The 25,915-nt window shown below is 40.8% G+C and overlaps 4 protein-coding genes across 4 annotated transcripts; 1 reads left to right on the forward strand and 3 right to left on the reverse strand.

The window, feature by feature from the left end:
- Window positions 1-1,057: 1,057 nt before the first annotated feature.
- On the reverse strand, window positions 1,058-3,163 carry LOC103963252. The gene is made up of 3 exons (XM_009376047.2): window positions 2,758-3,163; window positions 2,502-2,544; window positions 1,058-1,758 (listed from the first exon to the last, which is right to left on the reverse strand). The coding sequence occupies exons 1-3, from the start codon at window positions 3,028-3,030 to the stop codon at window positions 1,613-1,615; spliced, it is 462 nt and encodes a 153-aa protein (XP_009374322.1). The 5' UTR covers window positions 3,031-3,163; the 3' UTR covers window positions 1,058-1,612.
- Window positions 3,164-4,154: 991 nt separating this feature from the next.
- Window positions 4,155-6,636, reverse strand: LOC103963250 (tubulin beta chain). The gene is made up of 3 exons (XM_009376045.3): window positions 6,185-6,636; window positions 5,719-5,988; window positions 4,155-5,039 (listed from the first exon to the last, which is right to left on the reverse strand). The coding sequence occupies exons 1-3, from the start codon at window positions 6,576-6,578 to the stop codon at window positions 4,363-4,365; spliced, it is 1,341 nt and encodes a 446-aa protein (XP_009374320.1). The 5' UTR covers window positions 6,579-6,636; the 3' UTR covers window positions 4,155-4,362.
- Window positions 6,637-11,123: 4,487 nt separating this feature from the next.
- LOC103963249 (chromatin modification-related protein eaf-1) lies at window positions 11,124-16,721 on the reverse strand. Its single transcript, XM_009376044.3, has 7 exons — window positions 16,562-16,721; window positions 16,407-16,470; window positions 15,676-15,923; window positions 15,374-15,589; window positions 12,042-15,284; window positions 11,726-11,910; window positions 11,124-11,608 (listed from the first exon to the last, which is right to left on the reverse strand). Exons 3-7 carry the CDS (start codon window positions 15,880-15,882, stop codon window positions 11,521-11,523), a joined length of 3,939 nt encoding a protein of 1,312 aa, XP_009374319.2. The 5' UTR covers window positions 15,883-15,923; window positions 16,407-16,470; window positions 16,562-16,721; the 3' UTR covers window positions 11,124-11,520.
- A 2,227-nt stretch (window positions 16,722-18,948) lies between these two features.
- Window positions 18,949-25,573, forward strand: LOC103963248. The gene is made up of 5 exons (XM_048569329.1): window positions 18,949-19,050; window positions 19,305-20,017; window positions 20,099-20,510; window positions 24,768-25,144; window positions 25,245-25,573. The coding sequence occupies exons 2-5, from the start codon at window positions 19,385-19,387 to the stop codon at window positions 25,323-25,325; spliced, it is 1,503 nt and encodes a 500-aa protein (XP_048425286.1). The 5' UTR covers window positions 18,949-19,050; window positions 19,305-19,384; the 3' UTR covers window positions 25,326-25,573.
- Window positions 25,574-25,915: the final 342 nt, after the last annotated feature.

Genomic DNA, 25,915 nt, shown 5'->3' on the forward strand with positions numbered 1-25,915 from the left:
CTTGAGTTGTTATATTACAACAACCTTGTACTCTTGCAAGTATTTTTAAGTGTTTTTATCCCTACTTTTGCAAGTGGTAAAAATCCTATCAAGATCTAAATTCGAATTGTCACATCCCGGCCCGGGTGGAACCACTTCCCGGGCCCGCTCCACCACCATAGCACGATATTGTTCGCTTTGGGCTTACCATTCCCTCACGGTTTTATTTTTGGGAACTCACGAGCAACTTCCCAGAGGGTCACCCATCCTGGGAGTGCTCTAGCCCTCTTCTCGCTTAACTTCGGAGTTCCTACGGAACCCGAAGCCAATGAGCTCCCAAAAGGCCTCGTGCTAGGTAAGGATGGGAATATACATTTAAGGATCACTTCCCTGGGCGATGTGGGATGTCACAATCCACCCCCCTTAGGGGCCCGACGTCCTCGTCGGCACATTTCCGGCCGGGGATAGGCTTTGATACCAAATTGTCACATCCCGGCCCGGGTGGAACCACTTCCCGGGCCCGCTCCACCACCGTAGCACGATATTGTCCGCTTTGGGCTTACCATTCCCTCACGGTTTTGTTTTTGGGAACTCACGAGCAACTTCCCAAAGGGTCACCCATCCTGGGAGTGCTCTAGCCCTCTTCTCGCTTAACTTCGGAGTTCCTACGGAACCCGAAGCCAGTGAGCTCCCAAAAGGCCTCGTGCTAGGTAAGGATAGGAATATACATTTAAGGATCACTTCCCTGGACGATGTGGGATGTCACACGAATCCCCCAACCCATTGATCAAATTACTCCTTATGACACGCCCACAAATTCAACGGAATTCTTAAAAGCGACTTGGGGCAAAATGGGTTTCATGACATCTTTCAAGGGGATCTCAGTTGTAAAAATTATTTACCACATTTGTATACAGCGCCTATCATACGATAATCCCCTTACATGTTAGTCAAGTGACCAATTAATCGTGAGGGGCGTTGTAGGCGCTGTATTGTATGCCAACTCGGGATAGGACCCTGGCAATTGTAACGAAACATAAATGTAGAAACAAGCACTCACACCATATACAAGAGACACTGCAACACAACACATAAAACCCTATATTGCCATGAAAATCTTGCTCCGTATGATATACAACCATCAATTCAAGCAGCATAGTTTTTAAACCTAAATCGGATACCATGCCGATTGCATTCATACAATAAGAAGAAACAGGACCAGGCGCCGAACCAGACAAAAGAAAACATTACAATAACCAAACTCAAACATGCTCAATCCTTTTTTATAAGCCATTTCTGATTGGGAAGTGTTATTAGCACTCCAAAAATCTCATTCTACACTCCTTACAAATGTATTTTTCTTTCTAAATATAAAAATTTTGCTGTCGAATGAGAAATTTGAAGTGCCAATAACAATTCCATTCCGATTTTGCAGTTCCGAGATATTATTCTAGTTTCAGTGCACAAGGGAGGATGCTACAGTGGATCATCATAACAAACTGATTTAAAAAAAAAAATACACTACCTTGTCTAACAAAAAATTGTACCGATGGACGATAGAACTGAGTAACTGAAAAAGAACATCCAAGTATAACAGATCAGGCTAAATTCCCTAAAATTGGAGGAAACCGTATCAAGCTGCTTGAACTTCAGCTGCTGGAGCACTTTCCGTAGGTTTAGTCATACTTGGAACAATTTCAGTCTTCGAGTTTGGAATGTACCTCCAACCACGCTTGTGGACTCCGCTTATTTTCTTGGGGGCATCTGCCGCTGGCAAGCCTGAAACAAATTCAATTATATTCATTTTCATGTAAGAGAGTAACTTAAAATCGACAAACCTAACACAGAAAATGCTCAAACATTATTTTAACAGTTCTTCATTAGTGTTACAACTACAAATCTGACTCAGAACTCTAAAGAATTAGTCATTACTAAACAAAAGTGACAAACAATTAGAGAATCGAGACTAACAAAAAGGAAGCCTTACATGATCCATGCAAGTGCACAGGTATTGCATATGTATATGTACGCGCATAGTGGAGGTGTAAAGAGTGTCAATGCCCCTAATATACTTCTCACTTGTAACTTATAACTGAAACTAGGATGCATGTTCACTGTCACAGATAAAAATACCATGACAAGGGGAGCGCTCAATAGAAAAACTCGATAATGCATTATTTCCCAACCATTCAGGATGTTTCACTTGCAAACGAACATGACGAGTATAATTCTTACCAGATATCACAAGTGGAATATACAAATGCAACCAAAATCATGAAAGCTGAACAAAAAAGTTACACGTTTTGGATCGCCGGAGTACATAACAACGATATCAAACAACTTTGAGAACGCAAATATCAATCAGATCAGGGTTCTATGACTTTTGGGCTATCGAAAACAATCACAATTATCTATCATTTATCATTTGTGCTAGCAATGTCATAAAATCCTTATACTGCCAATACAAATGAAACTCAAACAAGAAAAAATTCAAATTCAAGGAAATGTAAAGGTTAACTGACCTTCCTTATGAACGATTCCCCATGCCTTGCCATGTCTACCATCCTGAAAAATTAAAAACCGCATAAACCCTAAACCATTAAACCCCTAATAACAGTAACAATAAAAAGGGAAAGTGGATGAAATCCCCACAACTAATAACAGTAACAGTTCGAGGCGAAAGATCCCAACTTTGTAATCATTTTTCCACATTTTCCCAGTAGCCAAACAGAGCAAAACCCCCAACAAAATCTGGGAAAATTTGGTAGCAACCAATACCTTGTAAAGATTGATTTTTGTAATCTGGTAAGAGACGCCCACCCAGTGGGTCTTAGCCATTTGGTACCCCAATCCCCAGTTGGGCAGAAACTGGGCCACCTCGAACAGGTTCTTCTTCTTCTTCCGCTTGGGTTTCTTTGACGCCGAAGGCGAAGTGGCGCCGGCGGGTGGGTTTTGGGAAGCGGTGCTGAAGCTTCGAAGGAAGCTCGATGTAAGCCTCCAGAGGCTTCCGGTTCGATCCGTTAATGCTCTGCTTGCGAGACTGCTCGCCATTTTCCGGTTCGGCTTTCTCACTCTCTCCTTTCTCTCTGTAACGAGCTTCGTTTGTGTAAATTGTGTTTTTGCGGGGAGGCGGAACTCGTTTGAGAGGTTTGTGTTATTTACGGAATGACCTCGTGAGTTTTCTTGAATTGGTAAATGACCCCTGCTCCTTGAAATTATTACTTATGAGATTTTTATTTTTGAAGAAGATTGGTCCCTTCTCAGTCAATTCTGCCATTCTGGTACCACAGGAGGCATCATCATCATATTTGTGGTCCTCGGGTTAACTTGTACACCAAAGTAGAGCCGCTGATCCTAATAAATGCAATCATAGGAGTTCAAACTTGGGTTTCAGTTTCAAACTTTTTGTCTCTTTGCACTAAATCAACCCCTTGAGATCAAACATTTTAAGACACAATTGATCGCACCTTTGGCATTGCAGTAAATTCTTACTAAAGGAGTGTTTAGTGTAGACAATGTTCTATCTTACAGTAATCAGTCATGTGAGAAGATATAAAGTATACAAAATGTTGCTTTTTGCGTTTCAGTTTCAAACTTTTTGTCTCTTTGCACTAAATCAACCGCTTGAGATCAAACATTTTAAGATACAATTGATCGCACATTTGGCATTACAGGTAAATTCTTACACTAAAGGAGTGTTTAGTGTAGACAATGTTCTATCTTACAGTAATCAGTCATGTGAGAAGATATAAAGTATACAAAATGTTGCTTTTTGCAACAGTGGTAAAGTGACTAGCATATGAGGGGATACTTTGAAAAGGGTAAGAATTTTAGTTCCATTGAATTCAAATAAGTATTAAAATGCAATTTTTTAGGACAACAGTACTTGAGATATTAATAAATTCCGAAATTAATAAAATGCTAAAAAATCTTGTGCAACTCAAGTTTTGATATTTTGGAGATCAATGGCTCGTAAATGAGAAAAGGCCGTCGATATGCCTTGCGAGCTCAACGTAAAAGAGGGTAAATTCGAACTTTGAACCTCTTCTAACATCGGCAACTCAACTTATTCGACGATGCTCAACATAGAGAAAGGGAACCGAAAGTAGGGATAACCGGAAGTTCGATAACGCTACCGAGAACAGAAAGTAGATAGACAATAAAAAGATCAATGATAGAAAGCAAACGAATATTTCACTACTGCAAATACATAATGTCGAAAATAAGCAAAGTTACAGCACAAAGCAGCAACTGGAAGTTGATATTAAAACTTGTCCCTTGATCCCTCTCCCAACCGGAAATTCATTCATTCACATGCTACACAAACGCACTAAACTGGAAAGTCGATATTAAAAGAAGCGAGATACTGCTTTGACGATAGAATTACATTTCCTCCTCATACTCTTGCTGCTCATCCTCATACTCATCCTCATCGGCTGTTGCATCTTGGTACTGCTGGTACTCAGAAACCAGATCGTTCATGTTGCTCTCGGCTTCAGTGAACTCCATCTCGTCCATGCCTTCACCGGTGTACCAATGCAAGAAAGCCTTCCTCCTGAACATGGCAGTGAACTGCTCACTCACTCTCCTGAACATCTCCTGGATGGATGTAGAGTTCCCGATGAAGGTCGATGCCATCTTAAGCCCAGTTGGTGGGATGTCACAGACAGTTGACTTGACATTGTTGGGGATCCACTCAACAAAGTAGGAAGAGTTCTTGTTCTGCACATTCATCATCTGGTCATCAACTTCCTTCGTGCTCATCTTACCACGGAACATGGCTGATGCTGTTAGGTAACGTCCATGTCGGGGATCAGCAGCACACATCATGTTCTTGGAGTCCCACATTTGCTGAGTGAGCTCTGGAACAGTCAGGGCCCGGTACTGCTGAGAGCCACGTGAAGTAAGAGGAGCAAAGCCCACCATGAAAAAGTGGAGACGGGGGAAGGGGATCAGGTTAACAGCAAGCTTGCGCAGATCAGAGTTGAGCTGACCAGGGAACCTCAGGCAGCAAGTAACTCCAGACATTGTTGCAGAGATCAAATGATTCAAATCACCAACTGTAAGCATAAAAGAAGAAACAGAGACATCATCAGCAATCATAGTCCTATGAGGAAGCAGAAATCAATCAAGGAGCATAGTAGCTCAACTTAGTATATGTTTCATCGCAACCACACATAATCAACAAATCACGCCTTCAAACCCCAACAGTAAAAAATAAACAAGTACAGAAAAATCAATCATCCATTGCTCACCAAACCTCATTTCCCAAGAAATCAATTCATGCTTTTGGAAAGCAACAGTATAAAAGATAGTACAAGCAAAGAACATTCAATAATTCATTGCTAGCCAAAACGTTTTTCGACTTCCAAATCAAATGACACCTCATTTACTTTCACAGTAATTACCATAACTCACCACAAAACGTAACATCAGAACTAAACATAGACATTCAAACTTTCATTCATTGCCAAAACTTACTTTTCTAAAGAAATGAATGGCAACCAACTCAACAATCATAAGAAAAACACCGAACACTTCACATGACTGACAAACTCAAAAGCGAAACACGATGGACATTCAAATCACGTAATAATTAATCATCCAACAGAGAGTAATTAACATGGTCAAACAACTTGATATTTAGATTAAGAGTAAATCAAGATCTATAAACATACAAACACTTGCACAAAATTGATTCAACCAAACAACAAAGAAGATAGATCTGAGCAAACTTACAGCTGGGGGTGGTGAGCTTAAGTGTGCGGAAGCAAATATCATAGAGGGCCTCATTGTCCAGAACCATGCACTCATCAGCATTCTCCACAAGCTGATGAACCGAAAGAGTAGCATTGTAAGGCTCCACAACAGTATCTGAAACCTTGGGAGATGGGAACACAGAGAACGTCATCATCATCCGATCTGGGTACTCCTCCCTGATCTTCGAGATCAGAAGCGTTCCCATCCCAGATCCAGTACCACCTCCCAACGAATGGCACACCTGAAACCCTGCACCACCAAATCACAAGCCAATATTAGGGTTTAACCGATCCAGAAATGTAAACCCCCTAATCTCAGAATCTCACAAAATACAGTTAGGGTTTCGTCATTTCAGTAAACTAGGGTTTAATCGACACAGAAATGAAATACCCAATCTCAAAATCTCACAAATTACAATTAGGATTTCGTCCGAGTTCACACATACCTTGCAAGCAGTCGCAATTCTCCGCCTCCTTGCGAACCACATCGAGAACGGAATCGATCAACTCTGCACCCTCAGTGTAATGACCCTTGGCCCAGTTGTTCCCAGCACCCGATTGACCGAAAACAAAGTTGTCAGGGCGGAAGATCTGGCCGTAAGGCCCAGATCTGATGCTGTCCATGGTACCAGGCTCCAGATCCATGAGCACGGCGCGAGGAACATAGCGGCCACCGCTGGCCTCATTGTAGTAGACATTAACCCTCTCAAGCTGGAGCTCGGAGTCACCGTGGTAGCGTCCGGTGGAGTCGATGCCGTGCTCGGCGCACACCACCTCCCAGAACTTGGCCCCGATCTGGTTGCCGCATTGGCCTCCCTGGATGTGAAGGATCTCACGCATTTTCGGTTCTAGGGTTGAGTCGCTGAGATCTAGGGGGAGAAAGAACGAGAGAGAAAGATGAAGTTTTGGAGAGAGAAAGAGGGGGAACGGCGAGGATGAGGGGCAGCGAGGGAGTGAGAGGGCGGATATATAGAGGGAGTGAGCTGTAACCCTACAACGGCTCTTTACTAATTTATTTAATTATTTAATTTTCGGATTTTTCATTGGCTGTTTAAATCAACTGGGATAGGGAGAATCAACGGCTGGATTTGCGCCACCTAATTTGATGGGTGCAGAAACGGTTTTAAATTTTTAGAGCCTAAACGAAGATTTTGAATTTTAGAATTAGGGATACAGCTGGATACGGTGTGGCCCACTGGTTTATTTACGATTCCAGGATCCCTGAAATTTGAAAATGACGGAATTGCCCCTCTCCGATCTGGTGCCGGTTCGATGTCACGTGATGTGAGGCTGTACAGCCTCGAGCTCCGTGGGGTAAAAAGGTTATTCGTGATCTGGCATTGCTTGCGGTCGAATCCTGACCCCAATTTTTAAACCACTGATAAAAACCATTTTTGGCTTGGTAAAGATATTTTAAGCAACTAAGAAATATCAACTTATAAATTTAACATTACGATCTAATGATATTCTTTTTTATTTGTAAGTAAGATATTTTATGTTTTAAAGTCTTTCACATATGTCAAAATGTTTTGAGTTTGATTACTATGAAGAAGCTTTACTTTTACATCTGAAATATATCTGGATAGCGAGAAAAACTTATAAGGATTCAGCGTTACATGATGTATAAGGATTCAGCGTTACATGATGTTCTGGTCCAATAATACAATATCGCGTGAAGAGAAACTTACATATAAATTATAACATTATATTATTTAACCAAAAGGCCACAACAGCATACGCAAAGCAAACAGATTGGACCAAACTGTGCCCACCCATAATAATACACACTTTAAATATTTTCTCTCGTTATGTATAGAAGTAAATCGGAACATAACGTCTTTTATTTCGTCAGTTCTTTTTTTTCTTTAACAAGAAAACATATATAAAATATTATTAATCTTCAGCCGGTCTTAAAAGGACAACGAAAAGAAGTAAATAGAAGTGATATTCACTAAACGTCTCTCGTAAATATTAGCCTACCCAATCATTCGTTTACAACCATGCATACCCAAAATTGCAAAACATAACGCAGTTAAACAAAGGCCTCGAAAGGCATTAAGTTGGCAAGGTAAGGAGCCTCCATCGCCGAATAACCTTCCGATCTACAGCTTCGCGAGACCCACAGACACGCTTTGAGAATAAGGTAGCACTAGGAGAAACAATAAGCAAAGCAACCATCCTACATTGTCTCACTGTGCAATCATGCTATCAGTCCCTGCACCACACTGCAATCTTTATCAAACACTTTACTTCGTTAGCAATTTTCTCCGAAAAAACATCCAAGCGTTCGCCTTACTATGTTGTATTCTTTTTTCTTCGAACTGGAACCCTGCGTTATTCTTGTTCCTTCGTCAGCCTACATTATGGATTTTTGAACAAATACGCGTATTTCCGAGACTAGTATTAGTTCAAACGCGATTATATTCAAAACACACTAAAACAATCAAATTCAAATATTTCAGAACTTGGTTCATGTAAAAGGCTAAAACATCTATAGCAAGGAGAGTTTAAAAACAAGGATAAATTTCCTAAGCGACGAAAACTTCTCAGGTTGTGCATTAATATTTAAGTTGCTCAAGGGATGCTTTAGCACACGCCAGATATCACTAGATGCAATTTTATAAAGAATTTTCATGGCATGAATCATGTCCAGAGTTATCCATAGAAATTATGGTAATACTGTTGAACAAAACTAAGATTTGGTGTACTGCATTCACAATCGAAAGAACGCCACTTCTTCCCTTCCTAAACCACCAAAGAGAAATAATAAGGGAACTCTCTCAAAGATGGACTCTCTAACACCTCAGTGTTTAACGTCAATTTCCATGCCAATATTATTAAACATTATGCTAAAAATATGAGATGGCAGAGAGTCCATAGAGAGATCTACTTTTGAGAGTTCCCTTAGCATTTCTCACGACCAAAACTCTGATGGAAAACAAGAAAACCGGTTTTTTCCCTTCCTCGACCACCCGAACTTTTCTAAAGAAAATTACAGTAGTAGGTGATGGTGAAAGGATGTGTTTTGTGTGCGTGTGTGTGAGTGAGAGAGAGAGAGAGAGAGAGAGAGAGAGAGAGAGCGACTTACCAGCTGTTGAAATAGATAAAAATATTGCTACCAAAATATTTATAAAAAAAAAAAAAAAAAATAGAGTTCAACCGGCAAGGCTGCCTCAAAACATCAACATGAACCCGAATCTATGCACATGGAAATTTGATAGGAAGTGATTGCTATACTTGAAGCAGAGTGAGTAATTGCAAAATTCATTCAAAAGTCAGCATACAAACAAAATTGAATTTGTTGTTACAGAACGCATATGACAAAGCATTAAGGATGTGGTGTGCTTGGGGTGCTGCCCACCCATGTTGAGGGCGGCAAGGGCGATGGCCACAACCGCAACCACCATGGGCGGTGATAATATAAAAAATAAATAAATAAATAAATAAAACTAGCCATCAAACTGTCCTAGATAAATCATGATCCCTAACCATAAAAATCCAAGTAGACATCTTAAAATGTAAGCCCCATGGCCCCTTAAGGTTCGTATCTAATATATACCTAGTGGATGGAAGGTAATCAAGACTACATGTCTCCTAAGGTTTCCTAAGATTTATCCTAGCGCTTCAAAAGATGTAAATATACTCTTCGTAAAAATGTAGAAGCAGATGAATCCCGACATGTAAGCAGGTCATATAATCAACACTAAGAAGCTAATTTTGCCACAACTAAATAAAATCTGTACATTGAACACAACCTTACCACATCAAAAACAGATGACAGAGTAAACCTTTTTCCGCTAAACTTTCAGTCCATATGGAGTCTTCTTGCCAAAAAATGACGGGTCGAATTGAAAAGATCTAGAATAGAAAAAGAGAAATTCCACCAAAAAGAAAAATCAACAACAAATCGACCTTAGGAGCTAAAAATAACATGACAGTGTTAGAATAAAATCATCAAGTCCGTAGTAAAACAAATGGCAATAAAGATAAAAACCAAACTTATGAAATGGTTCAAGCCTTTCCCCGTATGTAAAACTAACAAGAGAAGATCTACAAGGCTTTCCAAGATTAAAAGGCTAGCCACCTTGGTTTAGGTATTCAGATTACCTTTTATTTGACTTGTTTAATCTTTATGTCTTATGTTGCTTTGTAGATGATAGTATTGCTTCTACTCCTAGTTGTTTTATTTTTTTATATATTTATAGTCAGATGATAGTTTTGCGTGTTTGTAAGTAACTTATGGAGGCCTAATTGAATAGTTATTGAAGTAATCAAGGCTAGGATGCTAAGGATGTAACCCTAGTATATATGTCATTACGAGACTTTTTATGCAGGTCTGTTATTCCAGAAAATTAGATACTGGACTCTTTCTTTTTAAGAATTTCATTGTTCTCTCTTGTTTTAATGTTGTTTCCTGCAGGATAAACAAACATACAGTAGCTTCCGCTTCTGTGCTACACCAATTAGCACAAGACCAATCAGATGACGACCGAGCTGCAGAATATACAGCTGAATTGTGGAGACTAAGTTGTTCAATTAGGTTCACAACATTCCAACCCATACAGCCAGTACACCTAATATTGGTCTCATTTGTTTAATTTATCAGTAAAACAAAATACCCTTCAAGTATATGTCAATTTGCAAGCCATCAAAACAGATAACAATATAATAGATGCTGCAGTCCAACAAGCAAAATCATGAAGCCGTCTCTGCTAGCTACTAAAAGCTACTAAAAAGGAAAAGTCTAGGATTTATGATTTCATGGTCTCTAAGCTACCTAATTCCTTAAACTCTCTCACTTTTTCTTAAGAGTCAGTGTGCAAAATTCTGTGTAATCTATATTAATATGTACTCCAGTGACTGCCTTCTATAAGCCTATACACCTCAAATATTTAGTTTTGAAGCCTACTGTGGTACTAGTGATTGACAATTATTTCTCACAAAGTTCATTCGTTTTGCAGAAATCCTCATCTTTTAGAACACACTACTTTAACACTTCCAACTAATTGGGTAAAATTCCGATGAAATGTTAGTTATAACTAATCTGCTTAATGTGGTCAGTCCAATCTCTACCAACTGAAGGCCAAGGATCAGGTTGATTACATAAAATTATCTCTGCCTAAAATAGAAATGATGAAGCAAGTCAGACAGCAGCAGTCTCCCTACATTTAAAAACAGATATTCTTGTCGACCGTAGTGACAAAATTGACGATAATGTAAAATTCACAAAGTTACATACAGCATAAAGGAAAATGCTTATAGCTTCAACATTCAAAGTAAATGTCCATGTTTAGCAATGATATATTTTATAACCATAAATACATATCTGAGAGCAGTAAAACTAAACTTAATACATTGCTGATCACCATAATTTTCTGGAAGCAGTTGAATAAACTTAATAAATAAGATTAAAAGAGTCAAGCATACATTCGAAAATGCTATAAACCAATGCCATCTCAATAGTACCAAATGCAAAAGGAAGTGATAGCAATATACCACTTTTGAACCGATAATGACAATGCCAACGAAAAACAATCCTAGTGAAAGTAGAAAACTTGAGAATCAAAAACAACAAACTTAACTGCCATTGAACTCCAGTTCCAAATACCATCTCCATTAACATGGCAGCAACCTGAAATGACAAAACTAGCATAAACCACCCCGAATCTAGAAAAAGAGGCATGGAAGGGTGCATCACCTATATTGCTAACGCAATAATACCAAATAAACAATTAGACCCCAAGTGAAATGCAACCAAAGAGATCCACATTGCAGCACACAATCATCCATCAATGCTTTTCTCCCCGGGCTTCAAAGCTGGATTTTTTGACTTATTTTCATCCTCTACCACGGACTGATCACCAGAGGTTCTACAAAATGAAGAAAAAAGAACAGAAGGAAGCATCAGACTTTTTAAGACAGTTTGAAAATAATGATAATGATTTTGGTCAATAGCCAATTAGTAACTATGTGCTCAGAGAACTTACAGTTTCTGCTTTTTGGCATTTTGCTTGATGGTTCGCACCATATCCATAGCCATCTTCTGGTGTTCCCTTGTTTGTGAATGCAAGTCCAAACCTTCAACTGTTTCACAATCAACTTTACATATCCGGCACCATCCCATACTAGCTGGTTTCCTTTTCCTTGAGTGATCAAAAGACTCTAGATCTCCCTGAAGATATCAACAGCATCAAAAATTGAACTAAAAATCAAATACAATAGAATATCAGAATGGAAGCTGTAGTAATATGAGAACAGAAGAGCATCACTTAACACACACAGATACTTGAAGTAATACTTAACTGTGTAAGCTCCATCAGTTGGAAATCTCTGAAGTGAAAAGCTGCTCCTAAATCCAGGCTCACCAAGACGTGGACGGCTTGTCCTCTTGCCTCGAAATGATTCAAAGTTCCCAGGCCCAGTCATGTCTCCAAACCGTGGATGACGATCACCAAAACCCATAGGTTCTCGCAAATGCAAATGATTATGCACATTCTGAGGACCCAAATGATCTCCCCTCCGAAGATGACCAGGGTGCCCATCAACAATTCGCATATTACCAGGACCCTCAAACTCACCCCGTCGAAAATGACCAGGAAAATTAGAAAGCCTACCCTCGTGGAATGAATTTCCATGTGGATCACCAAATCGATGAAAGTCTCTTCTATCAAAATCATCAGGGCCATAGCCTCTAAACCCATGAGATGGGATAGCAGGGTAATCTCTAACTGGGCTTCGGGGAGCCAAAACATCCACATGGCGTCGTCCAACAAAATCTGGATGACCGTGAGAAGGCTCCATTCTCCCACTATCTCCAGCAGCAGGATCTGTATTCAGACCCATATCATACTTGAGCCCATGAGGTCCCTTATCAAAGGGCCTTGATGAATAATTCCCAAATTTAGAAACAGGATCAGAATCCAGATACGAAGGCCTAGGGAATTGCTTGAGATCGTCTTCAAACGCTACCCGGTCAATTCCACGATAAGTTGGATCTACTGGGAAGGGATTCATTTGTTCGTCCGGAAAAGCCTTGAACCTTTCATCCCTCAACCCATGAACTGATGAGGAGTCAAGGCCTGGAGTTCCATTCATTCTCAACATATTTGGGGGGATACCAGATGGCTGTCCAATTGCTCCTTGATCAATCTGAAAGGCAGGCCGCTGGTAACTCCTATGACCTTCAGGGCCACATGGTGCCACCATTCCACTAAATGGAGGGCCTCCAACAGGTTCACCTTGCATCCTGGGAGCCCCTGTATGGGAAGGAGGTGGTACACCTTGAGGACCATACTGACCTCCCCTTCCAGAGGATGGTCCAAAACCCGGGTTGGGACCAGGTGGTTGCAAATGCTCAGATGGATGAAAAGGCTGTCCAGGTACATGTGCAGGTCCCTGAGGTCTTAAATGAGCCAAGGGGTGCCCAGGCCCCTGTGTATGATGCGGAGGTGCACCAGGCCTTTGGGAGAGTAGGGTAGGTCCATGATGTATTGGTCCAAGATGTGAAGGTTGTGTAGAGCCACCAGCTTGTACTTGAACGGTTGGAACTGAAGTAGATACAGCTTGAGAACCCCCGCCAGCTTGTACTTGTACATTGGAAGGCTGCAGAATGCCACTAGCATTCTTCTGCAACCTTCGACCCTGTTCTTCATGAAGTTGAGCTTCTTCCGATGGGATTTCTTGTGCGCCCTCAGCTACTTCACCCAATTTACCGTTACTTGAGTGCTCCATAGCACTATCCACACCCTCTTCCTTCAACATTGGGATATTTACAGAGTCTCCATTATCAAGTGCATGTAAATCTGGATCTGGCCCCGGCAAGCCCCTAGACTCTGGAATCTCCTTGAAAGATGTATCCCCCTGATTAGGTTTAACTTCACCAGTAGGTTTATGCTCATCATCAACGGACTTCATACCCATCTCAGATTTCACAGATTTAAATTCGGCATCATGTGCAACATTCTGACCTGATGACTCAGATTCTTTCTCCGCTTGCCTCTCAGACATAGTTGGTCTCGAGTTTGCTCCAGATTGCACTGGGTTGTTTGATCTGACCATATTATTCTGATTTGTAGATGGATGGTTTACAGAAGAATGTATTGGCCTCACCTGAACAGCAGTTTGTCCGTAAGGCTGAGGTTGTACTCCATGACTTGGCATCATAGGTCTTCCGACAAGATTAGACTGAGTATGTTGAATGCCCTGAGACAATGCAATGTTCTGCTGAGACTGTGTAGAGGCATGAATATGTTGAGGGAATGGATGAGATTGGCTCTGGGGACGTAACTGTGTAGATGGTTGCTGCTGTACATATGGCTGATGGTGGAAATACTGCTGAGGCATCGGTTGTTGAACTGCTTGCATAATAGGGCGCTGGTAGACTGAATTTCCAGGTTGCTGAGCATAAGAGGGAACTGGCTGCTGCTGTGCAGGATTGATATTTTGGACTTGACCGGCTGAAGGCAACAAAGCTGGCTGCTGCTGGTTTGGAATTGTTGTATGAGATGAAGGCGGACGCATGAGTGGGGGTTGTTGAGGGAACTGATTCTGCATTTGAACAGGAGTCTGCAACTGAGAGTGAGGCACACCTTGAGATTGCACGTACATATTGTGTTGCACTGGTTGGTGAAGGTGAGGTTGAGGATATGAGTTATTGCCAGACACAGGATGAGATGGTGGATGCTGTGCCTGAGGCTGGACAGCAACATTCATGGGCTGAGAAGGGTGAAGTTGGGGATGGTGTTGAACCTGTGCCTGTTGCTGAGTTTGTGACTGAGATTGGGGTTGAGAAAGGGGATGGTGCTGCGGTTGAAGATGGGCCTGGGTATGTTGCTGAATTTGGGGCTGCTGATACGGAAGCACTTGCACCTGTTGAGAATGAGGCTGTGACTGAGATGGAGCTTGGAAATATGGCTGTGTCTGCCCATGAGCTGCTGGGTAAGTCTGCACTGTCGGGTGGAGTTGCTGCTGTTGGTTGGCTTGTACGTGATTTTGCGTTTGAGCCACAACAGGAGCCTGGCCATTTGGAAGCTGAATTTGGGGTTGAGTTTGAGCTTGAGAAATTTGGGGCTGTAGCATAGGTTGAGTTTGGGGCTGTGGCAGAGGTTGAGTTTGGGGCTGTGGCGGAGGTTGAGTTTGGGGCTGAGGTTGCAAGTATGTCTGAGGTTGATTCTGGATGGTCCCATATGGTGGCTGAGCCTGCTGTTGTAGTGGAACTGCTGGCTGTTGATAGGGATAGTAGTTCTGATATTGCTGTTGATATGGGTCATATCCAGGGTACTGCTGGTAGTACTGTTGATATTGTTGCTGCTGCTGGTACCATTGATCAGCAGTCGGCACGGCCACTTGAGCTTGAGAACTTGAGTTTGCTTTCTGATTTGGATCAGATCCAGGTGCAGTGGCACTTATAGTTTGAGAAACCGGGGCCTGAGATGTAGTTGTTCCTGTTTGAATTGCAGCCTGGGTTTGATCAGCAGTAGCTGCTGATGTGCCAGAAGCTGAAGTGTGTAGAGCACCCTCTGCCTGCTGCGCTTGAGGCTGCACACCCTGTTATTGAAAGATAACCATAAAAACCAACTAAGTCTGATAGTCAAAGGATTGAAAATTAAAACAAAAAAACAAACGAAAATACTTACGGGACATGTTTGTGCATGTTCCTGCACGTGACGATGCACAATTTGGACTCCACACCGGTTGCATACTACAGGAGAATTGCCAAAGGCACATCCAGAACAATGAGGTGTGCACTCAGATAATGGTCCTTGCCATGTGCATCCGCTCCTGTGAAATAAGCAATGAACTAGTATTTTGCCAATGGTATCAGAGAGGGCCTTATTTGACTCCGTGAGTGGCTGCATTAATTAGTGTCAAGGTTTATCAATAAATAGACAGCAAGGAATAAAGGTTTTGCTACAACCAAGGTTGTATAAGGAAGGACCTTGGCATCTGCTTCTGTCACTAAGTAGCCGTCATATGGGCAAGCCTGGGTGGTGCTCACAACGTATGTCAAACATGGCTTGCAATACAGATGAGTACATTGCGACTGTAGTGCTTCATTTGGGTAAACAAGCAGACGACAAACCGGACAAAAGTACTCTCCGGCAAGAGACTGGATGTTCAATATGCACTCATTATCAAATCCCATGCTGCCCTATCAATTCAGCTTCAAGTCCTAGTGCATCAATGCTATCAACCCAAATGAGCAAAAAAATTGAGCCCTTGGTGAAGATAAAGAACCATTCATTTTTCCATCAGCATTACTTGGTTCAAAATTATAAAACAAATCATAATAAACTGACCAAACTCATTAAAGCAATTTGCCATTTTTACAAAACAGGGAACACAGCCAGTGATATGCAAGTGGATACATGAAAATCCAAAATGTACCCATCAGTCGATTAGCATTTGGTAATAACCAGAAAATCACATTAAAACAAAGACAACGAGAATCCCAAACCTTCCGATGCGAAGAACAAGGCAGGCTTATAATATAATCAAATCAAGTTTTTCGTTCGTTTTCAGATTCAGATGAGTGCGGTTTCAACTTTCCCAAGTCCAAACTGATTAAATACAACAATTATATCAAAAGATTTAAACTTTTCCTTCCCAAATTTCTATTCCCAAACTTTCTCAGCAGCCAAACATGTTAAAGTAAGAGAATTTCGGTACCTTGGAGATTCTCTACGGTCTGCCAATCCGATTCGCGACCCTAAAACCCTAGCCCAGCTTAAACCTGTAAAAAAATGGAAAAATTGAATAAATCTTAGGGCTTTCATGAACGAAATTGTTGCGCGTGACGAGTAAATCGAGTGTGAAAAAGTTACAGTTGGCGCGGATTGGTAGAGAAACGCAAAAAGTCTCTCGGCACAAGAGAGATGCTAATGGCGAACGGAAGACCGGCGCAAGAAGACCACGGTGCTTATAAAACAAGTGTGTAATTTTTTTTTTTTTCTGTCAAAAAACAAGTGTATGCTTGAGTACTTGTTTGAGGCCATGTTATATTCCTTTTATTTATATTTTTTCTTTTGTTCTCTAAATTTTTATTTTTATTTTATTTTGCTAAAATCAAATCTCAATTAATGAATTCATCCGAGTCAAATTTCGGCTATCGAACAAATTTCTATGAAATAACAAGGATATATCAGTCGATAAAAATAAAAAAACAACGATATGTTTAGTACTTTACTTGAATCTTAATTTTAAATTCAAAAATAATTTTCAAGTTTTAGGTTTTAAGAAGTTGTTTGATATAGTTATTTTCAAAAACTAAACTCAAGATTAACTAAAAAAATATAATATATTCTCTAAAAATATAAAAAGTGAGTTTTTAAACTTAAAATCACTCCTTTCTTTTTTCTCTCTCCTCCCCTCTCACTCCAAAACTATCTCTCTTTTCTTCTTTCTCTCTCCTCTTTTTTTTTTTTTTACCTTTTTCGTCTTTCCTCCAATCCGCTCTTTTCATTCTCTCGGTTATTTCTCTTACTCATCTTCCTCTCTATCTCGTTTGATCCTCTCTTATTTCTCTTTCATTCAATCAACCTTACTTTCTTTCCGCCTCTCTCTTCTTTCTCCCTCTCTTGCAACCATTTCTTTTTAGATCTCTCTGTTTAAAGTCGTAAGATTTAAAAATTTTAAATTGTAAACCAATTAAGTTTTTTAGTTTTAAAGAAAATTATTTTCAAGAAAAATTTTGAGAAATGATAAAAAACTTTCAAATAGGATACCAAACATGCCCGAAACTGATCAGTTAAGCAATTATGAGCTGAAATTAAATTATTTCAGCCAAAAGGCCTTATTTTTACATATATTTTATTACGAGAATGTGGCATGTGTAGCGCTTTTTTTTTTTTCTTTTCGATTGTTTTGACACACATCACTAGTGTAACAACGCCGAGAGTGTTGGAGATCAAGGTCGGGTCAGGAGGAGGATTCTCTCCTCTTCCCTTCTCTCCTATAGTTACGGTGAAATCACGGTAATATTTTATGTAATTTTTTTTATAGAGACAATAAAACAAAAAATAATGTGCAAGACGAGGTAGACAAAGGGAGTTGGAATAGGAGAGTAGAAAATTCTACTCTGTTGGGCCACGAAGGCAGAGGGAGTAATTGATGTTTAATTCGGGAAATGGCATGTTAAACATGTGGCAGGGGAGAATTTTTTTTAAATTTACTCTTCAGCTTCTTGGCTCTTCTATTTGGTCTGCTAGTTAAACATGCGAAGGATACTTCTTTCCGGGGTGCATTCATCAGTTATATTTCGACTACTGATAAGTCCCTCATCCCTTCGAATGCAGTGAAGCCTATATCTCAGAGGTTTTCGAGAGGATCTTCAGTATTCATGGTAACTGACGAACTGATCAGCCACAAAGCCTATATCTCCTGTCTTTGGCCTTTATGTTTTGAAAAAATTGAAGGTTCCCTCGAACGACATAAAGGAGGAAACTGTTCAGGTTGGCAAAAAGGAGGTGAGTTATCGTACTTTTTGTTGTCTTTCTGATTCTGGCCATCGGATGCGATCTAGTCTTGCCACTTTCACTGCACCTTTGTCCATTTCAATGGTGATGATTCTCGTGTTGTTCCTTATTGCAGGCTTTGCATCTTTTGGTGGCTTCTTTTCTTGGCGATTCTGCTCTAACCGATGCCTTCATCAGGCAGGCGCCAATTAGCAATAAAGTCTACAAAGATAGTTTTGTTATCTAGTGCTTCTTCTGTCTCCATTTCCTTATGTTAGTGATATGGATATCAATGCTAGTAGTAGCTTAATTAGAAATCATGGGTTCAATATCTAGAAGAGGTTGAACTTTCCTTGTATGTATAATACATATTTAATGAACGTTTGTTCGTTATTAACTTTCTATATCTAATGCAGGTTTCTTCTTCTTTTTTTTCAATTGTATTTTTCGTAATTCAGTAGACCTTGTCAGCTGTAGTCACAGTCAGCTATCAAATGCATCAATATCTCTTTACATACCCAATTTAACCAAAATTTGGTTGCCTTCGATGTCTCCTTTGGAGATTCTGTTAACACCTGATTAGCTGGAGGTTAAAGACATAATGCTATACTTAATTTTATAGTTTCGAATCTGCAGGTCCGATGAAACCATAAATTTCTTCCTAGTCAAGTAATGAATACTTCTTTTCAAAAGCTAAAGATGCTGGCCCTTTGTATGCACTCCCCCTCAAGTGATCCTCACTTTAATTACGGTCTTTCCAGAGTCGTGACCATTTTCTGCTTATAGTACTTTCAGCATACCCTTTTCTTAAGTCTGTTTTCATTACCCTCGTCCTTTCTTTGGCAATTTTGCCGAAAAAGGTTTGTACAATGACTTCCATGCTTTATTTTTTGTTCTAATGTAATTTGGAATTGAGCTGTTGCACTGTGTTTTATGCGTACTCTGCTTGATATTTAATATATTCATCTGAAAATTAATTGTTACTCATCTTTGTATTGTACATATTTCATCACACGTATCGGTAGTAATTCGAAAATTATATGCTGGAACGTACCTTAAGGGTGTAATTATTGAATGATTTATTCTGTAACCTTTAATCTTTCACCGTATGTAGCTTATTTGTTCCAGTTGCTTACTGCCATTGTACCAAGAAAGGTTAAAAAAGACGAGAGTATATATCCTTTCTTACAATCCATGGCTGATGAAACTGCAAGGAATATCATAAGCTTGAAGGCATTGGTGGACAAGGAGAGGAACAATGTTATCTTCATAGAGTCTGACAATGATTTTATCGACGTTCTATTTAGTTTCTTAACAATACCAATGGGAACAATTGTCAGAAATACCAGAAAGCATTCCGTACCAATGGAAATAGGTTGCATGAGCAATTTGTACGCCAGTGTTGAAAAAATTGATGTTCAGCATCTCCAAACTGAAGCATGTAGAAGGATGTTGCTATGTCCCCACAGTGGGGTTGAACATCATTGCGAAAATCTCAAACTGAAGATTGATGATGATGAGCCGACGGGGTACTTTCTGTGTGACAGTTGGCAATGCACCTTTGACAATAAGTTATTAAGTCACTACAAAGGTGTCCGTTGTCAGTGTGGAGCATACATGAATGTGAAGTGCAGACTTTCAGGTTCATCCACTTGTGAGAAAAATGGGGGCATCTTTGTCAACGAATTCGGTGGTCTCATAGTAACTGATGGTTTACATGTGATATCCCCATTATCTGTAGCAAGCAATCCCTTGTTTATGGAGCTCGGAGTCTTGAGTGAGAATAGTACTACCGAAGAACTGACTTTGAATGTAGGAGTTAATGAGGTAATTGAGCGTTGTTGGCACTTATTTTATTTTTGTTATACCTGTAGTTTTGTGTTTCTCACCTCATGTCTTTTTCTCCAGGTTCTGAATTTGATTAAGCGCTCATTCGTATCAAAGAAACCATTGACAGAAACTCTATTGGGTCACAATCCCAAACAAGAGTTATTAAGTAATGCAAATCTTAATCAACGAATACGTAGTGAATCTCTAATGCTTGGAGGAGAGATGATCCTGATTGAGGAAGAAGAAAAAAGGATTTCTGTTAAGTTAACAGTTAGCAGGTCAAGAAATATTGTTTGTTATGCAGAAGCAGAAGAGGATTTTGTCAATTTACTCTTCGGTTTCTTGACTGTTCCACTTGGATTTGTAGTCAAATACATGAGAGAAGCCTCTTCAAAGGGGTGCATTGATCAGCTGTACAAGAGCGTCCAAGATCTTGATGAGCAGTACTTGAAGTCAAATTACCACAAGGATATTCTGTTAGACAAACAAAGTTAGGTTGGAATCCTTGTGTAAAAATGCATGAAATAAACATGTTGGAATAATGGTAGGCTAGTCAATTTTCTTGTTCAAAGTTAGGCAAGTTAGGTTAGTCAAGTTAGGCAAGTTAGGCAAGTTAGGCAAAATTAGGTTTATGTTCTTTTTCTTTCCTATATATATGTTTCATCTTGTAATTGTTCAATCAAGCAAATATACATCAAATTCTACATGGTATACAGAGCAGGTTTATAACCCTAGCCCTAATTTTTTTTTTTTTTCGGCAGCTTTCTCTGCCGTTCCCATGGCTGTTCGTGGCCCGTCCCGTCCCTCCTCTGCTCGTCCTCCCCTCCACTGCACCTACTGCAATTTTGATTATCATACCCGAGACACCTGCCATAAACTTCATGGCTATCCCGTTGGCCATCCCCTCCATGGCCAACCGTGGCGACCACCGCGCCGTGCCACTGCTTCCAGTTCTTCCCGCAGCCATGCACCTTCCAGTCCTCCCCAGCAGCCACGGTTTTCTGCTTCCCGGCCCCATAATTTCACCCAGGCCCATCACGTGCAAGGCACCCAGGCCCCCGCCTCCTCTTCTACTCCAGCGACCCACCAAGTGCACGGGACCCAGCCCACTTTACATGACTTGCAGCTTGCCATGCCTGACCTCTCTGCCGAGCAGCACTCCCGTGTTCTAGCTGCTCTACGTGACACCACCACCTCTCCTCAGGCCAATGCCGTACTCACTACTGATTTTTCCCAGGGTTTGTTACCTGTCACCTCTCGTCATGGTCAATGGATTCTTGACAGTGGTGCTACGGATCATATTACTTCTTCCGCTTCATGTTTGGTTAATCGTTCTCCTTCACATTTGCCGCCTGTTTCTTTGCCTAGTGGTGCTTCCGCTCCCATTACTTTTACCGGCACTCTTCCTTTAAATTCCTCAGTTACTTTGAAGGATGTTTTATGTGTCCCTAATTTCCGAGTGGACCTTTTATCGGTTGGTAAACTTACAGATGGATTATCGTGTTCCATAACCTTCTTTCCTTCTTGGTGTGTTTTGCAGGACTTGGTTTCGAAGGCGATGATTGGTGTGGGTAAGCGACGTGGCGATCTGTATTACCTTGTGGCCCTTACCTCTTCTCTCCCCACCCGTCAACCTCTCTGCAACATCATTACCATCCCCTCCTCCCTCTGGCATAGGCGTCTAGGTCACCCCTCCTCCACTCGTTTGCAAGCTTTAGCATCTAGCTCTCTTAATTGCACTTTTGATTCTAGTCATATTTGTGATGTTTGTCCGTTGGCAAAACAAACTCGTCAACCTTTTCCTTTGAGTTCAATTTCATCAACTTCCCCTTTTGCTTTAATTCATTGTGATATTTGGGGCCCGAATCGTCAATCTTCTCTTTCTGGTGCTAATTATTTCTTATCCATTGTGGATGATTTTTCTCGCTTTACGTGGGTCTTCCTCATGAAACATAAATCCGACACTCAACAATTAATTAAGGATTTTTTTGCCTATGTCACTACCCAATTCCGCACTACCATCCAATGCATTCGTACTGACAATGGTGGTGAATTTTTATCTCTTCGTAGTTTTTTCTCTGATCATGGGGTGCTTTTACAAACTTCTTGTGTTTATACCCCCCAACAAAATGGCGTTGTTGAAAGAAAACATCGTCATCTTCTTGAAACCGCTCGCGCCCTTCGTTTTCAATCCCATCTTCCTATCAAGTTTTGGGGGGAATGTGTTCTTACCGCTACTTATCTCATCAATCGTCTCCCTACCCGTCTTCTCCATCATAAATCCCCATTTGAGGTTCTCTTTTCGAAAACCCCATCTTATGACCACTTCCGCGTCTTTGGTTGTCTGGCATATGCCACCTCTGTCACTCCCACCACCAAATTTTCCCCTCGGGCTCATCGTTGCATTTTTCTCGGTTATCCTCATGGACAAAAGGCTTATACCCTTTACGATCTCGACAATCACCGCATTTTCACTAGTCGAGACGTCATCTTTCACGAAAGTACTTTCCCTTATGCCGTTTCTCACCCTCCTATCCCATCCTCTTCGCCTACCCTACCCATCCCACCTCCTCTGGACTTTACATATAACCCACCCCTTCCTGCCCCGACGCCTCACCCTCCTCCACCTTCCTCCCCTTCCACGCCTCCCATAGATTCCCTTGCTGCCCCATTACCTGTTCCTCCCCATGCCCCTGCCCTCTCGGCATCCCCTCCTTCCCCCCCCACTACTTCCTTACCTCTCACCCTTTTACCCACGGACATCCCTACCCCCCCACTACCTACCAATCCTCCCCTTCCCCGCACCTCTTCCCGTGCCCATAAACCTCCATCCTATTTAAAAGACTACGTTTGCTCGCAGGTGATTCTGCCATCCCACCCATCTTCGACTTCGCAACCCGGTTCTACACAAGGTACGCGATATCCACTTTGTAATTTTCTCTCTTATCACCGTTACTCTCCCAGACATTTTTCTTACATTAACTCTGTCAGTCGGACTGTGGAGCCTTCCTCATTTGCCGAGGCTGCCACTGACCCCAATTGGCAACGTGCTATGACTGAGGAGCTTCAAGCTTTACATGCTAATGGTACTTGGACTTTAACTTCCTTGCCCCCTGGCAAAATTCCCATTGGTTGTAAGTGGGTGTACAAACTCAAGCACAAATCCGACGGCTCTATTGACCGCTACAAAGCTCGTTTGGTTGCTAAAGGCTTCACTCAGGCTGAAGGTATTGATTATCATGACACTTTTTCTCCTACTGCTAAGATGATTACGGTGCGTTGTCTTCTTGCTCTTGCTGCTAGTCAGTCTTGGTCTCTTCATCAGCTTGATGTTAATAATGCTTTCTTACATGGTGACTTACATGAAGAAATCTATATGTCTCCTCCTCCTGGTCTTCGGCGACAGGGGGAGAATCTTGTGTGTCGCCTTCACAAGTCACTTTATGGTCTTAAGCAGGCTTCTCGCCAATGGTTTGCCAAATTCACTAGTGCCATCATTTCTGCCGGTTTTCAACAATCCAAAGCTGACTATTCATTGTTCACTAAAAAGTCTGGTATTTCTTTCACAGCTTTGCTTATTTATGTGGATGATATTGTGATTACAGGCAATGATGCTAGTGCCATTAATTCTCTGAAGTCTTTTCTCCGTGATCATTTTCGGATAAAAGACCTTGGTGATTTAAAATATTTTTTGGGTATTGAGGTTTCTCGTTCCAAACAAGGGATTTATATTTCTCAACGCAAGTATGCATTAGAGATTCTCAAGGACTATGGTTTTTTGGGAGCACGACCCATTGCTTTTCCTATGGATGACACAAAATTATCTGATAAAGGAGAACTTCTCAAGGATCCTGAAAAGTATCGACGATTAGTAGGTCGGTTAATATATCTCACTATCACTCGGCCGGATATCACTTATTCTGTGCATGTTCTAAGCCGTTTTATGCACGAGCCAAGGATATCTCATATGGATGCTGCGCTTCGTATTGTTCGTTATTTGAAGGCTACTCCAGGTCAAGGTTTATTATTTCGTTCTGACAACCAGACCAAGTTAACTGCGTTTTGTGATTCTGATTGGGCAGGTTGCCCTATCACTCGCCGTTCGACTACTGGGTATTGTGTATTCTTGGGCGGTTCTTTGATTTCTTGGCGGACGAAACGACAGAAAACCGTTTCGCTCTCTTCAGCAGAGGCGGAATATAGGGCCATGGCAGGTGCTTGTTGCGAGATAGTTTGGCTTCGTTTTTTGTTGAAGGATTTGAACATTCCTTTGGATGGTCCTTCCATTTTATTTTGTGATAATCAAGCAGCGTTACATATAGCTGCCAATCCTGTTTTTCATGAACGAACTCGTCACATTGAGATGGATTGTCATTTTATACGAGATAAGATTGTAGATGGCACAATAGAGACCAAGCATGTGGGTACGGCACAACAGTTGGCAGACTTGTTTACCAAACCTCTTGGGAAAGAAAAGTTTTCGGGTATGTTACGCAAGTTGGGAGTTCTTGACATCCACTCTCCAACTTGAGGGGGAGTGTTAGACAAACAAAGTTAGGTTGGAATCCTTGTGTAAAAATGCATGAAATAAACATGTTGGAATAATGGTAGGCTAGTCAATTTTCTTGTTCAAAGTTAGGCAAGTTAGGTTAGTCAAGTTAGGCAAGTTAGGCAAGTTAGGCAAAATTAGGTTTATGTTCTTTTTCTTTCCTATATATATGTTTCATCTTGTAATTGTTCAATCAAGCAAATATACATCAAATTCTACATATTCTACTAAATCCCAAGCTTTATCCTGGTTTTTGCTACGAGAACTATCTTTTGGGAGTCGAGGATGGCTCAGTAGCCTCATATTATTATGCATTTTGGAATGAAGAGGGACATTTGCGGGATATATTAACAACAGATAAAAAACTAATCCCTTCCATTGCAGTGACGGTTCCACTCAAATTGCTGGACAGTAAAAATCCTCATGGGTATTTGAAAGGATCGACAGTGTTCATGATAACTGACAAGCTGATCATAAGGCCTATATCCCCTCTCTTTGGCTTTTCGGTTTTGAACGAGTTAACTGTACCCTTGACTGACATTAAGGAGGAAAGTGTTCTGGTTGGCAAGAAAGAGGTGAGTTAATGATTCAAATTTTGGCCATTACTTATTGACAAAGGTACCTTAATTCGTCAATTTTAATGGGTGTCGATTCTTATGTTGTTCCTTGTTACAGGCTTTGCATCTTTTGGTGGCTTCTTTTCTAGGCGAATCTGCTCTAACTGACGTCTTTCTTAGGCAGCCAAAGAACGATTAATCATATACAATGTGTATAATTAAACAGAGCTTGGTTATCTAATGCATGATGGTGATGCTTCTTCTGTTTCTATAAACTGGAACTGGATGGATAGTACAGCGTCTGCACTTCTTTATGTCGGTGTGCTATGTATATTAATGGCACCATACTAATACTAGTTGCTTAAAGATATTACTTAAGGATATTTTAGTGAAGGTTTGTTTGATTATTGACTCTCGGTATCTAATGCGGGTTTTATTTATTTATACGGATTGTATTATTCATTTGTTTGACCGATCTTATCAGTTTGTTGTTCAATTAGAAGGTCACTGTGATGCTCCATTCTGCAATTTCATCACTGCGAGATCAATGGTCCTTTTTTTAATTGAGCATCAGTGACGCGATCAACCTAATGGTGGTGAAAATGCAAGGACTTTTTGAATTTTCATCACTGTGAGCGTGAGATCGGTTAATTGAGAATCAGTGACCGCGTAGAAGTGTAATCCTTGTTTTATTCTGGACGGGTATTTTTTTTAACAGTAGAAGCCACGAACTTTTCTGGTCCACACTGATTAGAGGCACAGTCAGTGAAAATTTACGATGATGCTGAG

This window comes from the organism of the source record quoted next, unplaced genomic scaffold (genome assembly GCF_019419815.1).
Source record: "Pyrus x bretschneideri cultivar Hongxiangsu unplaced genomic scaffold, Pyrus_bretschneideri_v1 Contig5, whole genome shotgun sequence".
Classification (NCBI taxonomy): Eukaryota; Viridiplantae; Streptophyta; class Magnoliopsida; order Rosales; family Rosaceae; genus Pyrus; species Pyrus x bretschneideri.